Consider the following 5,000-nt stretch of genomic DNA (forward strand, 5'->3'; position numbering starts at 1 on the left):
TTTTTTTTTTCTACTAGAATTGCATTCGGCTATTCTGAAGATTTTCTTTTGTGATGCCAGATAACTTACAATCAATTATAATTTAGCAGAAAACTGGATTGAAAAAAATAGCAGAACAAAATCTTTCATGACATAATGTTACCTTTTATGACCTTATATAGATGTATAGCAAAATTACTTACGGCAATATGTAAACAATAGCTTTGTTGAATAATACATATAAGCTATTGCAATCAATTGCTTAAATTCACATGGAGAATCAACCTTAGGCTTAAAGGCCACTCATGAATGGCAGAGGCAAGGGACAGTGACATTGCCCTATCAAGCAGGACAATACCCTAGAGACTGACCATATATACATATGATCAGCGCCCAAGACCCCTCTCCACCCAAGCTAGGGACAAGGAGGGCCAGACAGTAGCTGTTGATGACTCATCAGATAGACCTATAGGCTCCCCAAATCGCCCTCTCTTTAGCTCACAAGGATGGTGAGGTTGCAACGACCAAAGGCACTAATTAACAAGATTGAGCGTGACTCGAATCCCAGTCTGGTATTCACCAGTCAGGGACGTTAATACATCGGCCACCACAACTCTAAGCCATTTGAAGCCAAACTCAAAAGGAAGCAAACAGGAAATAATAAAATACAGAGCACAATGTGGAGATCTACTGTATACGAGTATATTTTATAAAGCTGATAGTGACTTTCCAACCGATTCTTCAACTGACAATCAATCTGAGCTTTATATGAAGAGAGTAATATACCTTCAAGAACTAACAAGATTCTTCTTAATATCTTACCGTCTGCAAAGTTGTGTTTTCACCCAGTCTTCCCATTCCCACAACTTTGAATGTGTGGCCATGAAGATGGAATGGGTGGTTGGCCCAGTACACGAAACCTGGGGAAAAATATGAGTATTAAACTCAATGAAAAAATGCACTCCTTCTATGATTATATATTATTTGTGGAAATACCAAATAACTTCATTTCTATAAGATTTTAAAAAATAATGGTAATATTAGTATTTATTGATTCAATCATTTATCCTAAGAATACTACATAGAAAAGAGCTAAAGATATAATATAATTAAGTGATATTTCTGAGGTAAAATAAACATTCCTAAAACTGTAGTTTTAATACAATTTAAATAATAAACCAAATAGATTGCATGACAATCACCAAAAATCCACATGAGTCCAAGTCCCAAAAAGTACATGGAAAGCAAACCCAAAATACAAGCATCGAGTAGGGAAACAGAAAAAACATGAAAATACTGTTTGAAAATGTTTCATCACATCAGAATCAAAGCATAAAGGAATAACGGAGATAAATGCAAGACGCAAGGAGACATGATATTATTAAACCAAAAAAGATTTATTAGTGATACATAAAACAAAAAAGAATCCCCCTATATAATAAATAGCAAGAAGTGTCTGGATATATATATATATATATATATATATATATATATATATATATATACATACATATATATATATATACATATATATATATATATATATATATATATTTCCGGTCACGCTGAGCGTCATTGTCAGTTGCATAACTATCCGATCTCTCTCCGTACCTTAGGTGAGGGAGAGAAGAGTAATCATACCTTGGTGAGATGGGGTACCCCGAGAAGTACACTGGAAAACCACAACTACAGTGTTGCAGTTAGGAAAGGGGGAGGGATGGGAGGGGTTGAATCTGTGTGCACGAGCATATTTTTGACGGGTTGCGTACACTAGCAGAAAAATAATGAAGAACACGTACCTTCATCGACCAAAATGAGCTCCACCAGACTGTCCTTCTCCACGTTGAGAACGTGAGGACAGAAGCAGAATTCGCCTTTGCAGTTTTTTTTCGAAGTCTCGTTACAGAAGGAGCTGTAATCAGTATCCTCGGGCTGTGATAAAGGAGGAACATTTGGCAATCTCATGCTGATCTCATTTATCTGGGGAATGTATACCTGGCGAGGCTTCACAACTGTAAAAAAAAAATAAGATTATGTTTTAAATTTAATACAATAAAAATAATAATAATGATATCAATAAATTTATTTTACTAATACAGTATAGTTTGAAATGATATTATAACTAGTAAGCACCACTGCCTTCACAAATTTAAACTTGAATTAAAGCAATAAGTAATTGATCAATTAAAAGTCTAAATGGCATCCAGTAGAAAAGAAAGCTTGTCTTGCTCATTTGGCGTCTTCGCTCAGGAACTGTAACAGCAACATTATCAGAAGACAGGATTTTTTTTCTAGATGAGGACCGAGTACTAGAGTCTGTAATTACTAGCTTCTCTAGGACAAATAGTGCGTCCTACTTCAGCCTATCCCAGCTCAAGTGTACTTAATTCCTCCCAGTCTTGAAGCCAAGTTTTTTTGGTCCTCAGGTGAATCACTTCTTAATTTAAACGTTTTGACCAGATAAGGTTTGTGACACCTACAAGTCTAAATAAAATACTTGGTATTTTATAAAAATACAGAATACATAAAATAATTCTTCTTTCCCATCGTTATCCCTACATTAAGGGGTCAATTACCTGAGGCGCCTTCTCCAATACCTTCTATCAAAGGCATCCTCTTCCACCAAAATTCTTCTCTCCATATCATCCTTCACCTTATCACGCCATCTCGTTATTTGCCCCCCCCCCTTCTCCCACCCTCAAAGAAAACTGGATCCTCCTAAGCCCTTCTCATTTCCTCCTCACCATCCATTTATCAACGCGTGACCATATCATCTCATTCGTGACACTCTGATCACCCCTGTAATCTTTACTACTTATATGATCAGCAAACTAAACAGAACTCTTAAATCACCCAACCACTTATAACTCTTACTTGATTGGAATGGGTAGTATTCTTTATTATGGAAGAGCTCGTTGTCTTTATCCTTGAAATCGAAGTCAAGCCAAAATTTGTGGTCTGGTTCTCGAGCAAACTCATCCGCAGGCTCAATGGAACGCATTTCTGCAGCAGTGAAGAATGTGCCATCGCCAGGAGCTGCGTTTAGCTTGTTTACGTTCTGTAAAATATATACCACGTATAATATACCTAAGAAGAATTCTATGCAGTAAATTTTATAAAACGTTAGAATTGCTTTGACTTGTAATTACAATTTCTAGAACAGATTAGAAATAGATTATAAAAAAAATATATGGTTACATCCTATCCACGTCAAGACAAACTGTGGATAGTTTATCCTTTCACAAGAATTTGATTTTGTTTTTACAAACTTATTTAAACTTTAATGTATAAAACCCATAATATGTAGTTAAATAAAAAGAATCTTGAACTGTGAATATATATATATTTCATTTCTAAGTGTGATATCAGGAGTATAGAAAATACATAAAAACACCAAAATATTTAAGAGTACATGAATACAATAATGTTCATGATTAAAGGTTTTATTATAGCAGTGAGATGTGTTTTCCCCACTGTTGACCTACGGCACTTTCTTCCTAGATTCCAATTTGCTCTTAGACTTTATCTATGGCATTTTTCTTAAACTGTCTGGGCCTATACAAAGGTCGCTCATGAATGGTAGAGGCAAGACACATTGACAATACCCTAGAGACTGACCATGTACACAAATGATCAGCGCCCAAGCATCCTCTCCATTAAGCTGGGACTAGGGCAGGTCAGGCAATGGCTGCTGATGACTTAGCAGGTAGACTAACAGGATCTCCTAAAGCCCCCATCCATAGGTTATAAGGATGATGTATACAAACAAACAATTCTTTTTCACCCAAGGGGTTACTGCACTGTAATTGTTCAGTGGCCACTTTCCCTCTAGGTAAGGGTAGAAAAGAATCTTTAGCAATGGTAAGCAGTACTTCTAGGAGAAGGACACTCCAAAATAAAACCATTGTTCTCTAGTCTTGGGTAGTACCATAGCCTCTGTACCATGGTCTCCCACTGTCTTGGGTTAGAGTTCTCTTGCTTTTGTTAAAGTTTTTATAGTTTATATCGAAGATACTCATTTCTATGTTACTGTTCTTTAAATATTTTATTTTTCCTTGTTTCCTTTTCTCACTGGGCTATTTTCCCTGTTGGAGCCCCTGGGCTTATAGCATCTTGCTTTTCCAACTAGGGTTGTAGCTTAGCAATTAATAATAATAATAATAATAATAATAATAATAATAATAATAATAATAATAATAATAATAATACACTACAAGAATGTCTCATGCTCTGGTATGAAGGGGAGTGCAATAATTTGGTTTGATGCCTTCTGTACTCTTCGCCATAATAATATCAATGACTTTCAACTTCTCTCTTAAATTGACATCAACTTCCATATAGAGATGACTGCTTGGTTTCCTTGATTGTGAACCATTCATATATTGGTTGAATAATGCGGTCTTGCGGACCTTGAAAGTACCGTATACTTTTCTCTGAGCCCCAACGTGATGATGACAAATTTATTCTTGCCAAGATTCTTTGGAGAAAAAGTAGTTTGTGATACCAGTGGCATTCTGAAATACACTGTACAAGCGGCCTTTTGCAAACGATCCGATTTCTTTATTTTATACTTTTAGATTGCTATATATATATATATATATATATATATATATATATATATATATATATATATATATATATATATATATATATGTGTGTGTGTGTGTGTGTGTGTGTGTGTGTTTATAAATGTATGAATGTATATATGCATATATATATATATATATGTGTGTATATATATATATATATATATATATATATATATATATAATGTATATATATATATATTATATATATATATATATATATATAATATATATATATATATATATATATATATTAAAAATAAAGTATTTTAATCAACATAGGTATCAATGACAATTATAATTGACATCATATAATGTATTGTAGGCCTACATAGGGTTCTTTATAATATCCCTAAAGTTACAATTACACTGCTTTTGTCTTTTTCTTTCCTTCATTCTCTTTGAATCTTCCCACTTAACTATCCAAAGGTTTTA

At 34.1% G+C, this 5,000-nt stretch overlaps 1 protein-coding gene across 1 annotated transcript in view; it reads right to left on the bottom strand.

Annotated features, from left to right (window-relative positions):
• The window catches only part of LOC137644827 (uncharacterized), a 47,502-nt gene that overhangs the window by 2,449 nt on the left and 40,053 nt on the right, over positions 1-5,000 (bottom strand). The window contains 3 exon segments of the mRNA XM_068377719.1: positions 802-899; positions 1,779-1,991; positions 2,854-3,037. Of these exon segments, the coding sequence (XP_068233820.1) occupies positions 802-899; positions 1,779-1,991; positions 2,854-3,037 (495 nt within the window).

Source organism: Palaemon carinicauda, chromosome 1 (genome assembly GCF_036898095.1).
Source record: "Palaemon carinicauda isolate YSFRI2023 chromosome 1, ASM3689809v2, whole genome shotgun sequence".
Lineage (NCBI taxonomy): Eukaryota > Metazoa > Arthropoda > Malacostraca > Decapoda > Palaemonidae > Palaemon > Palaemon carinicauda.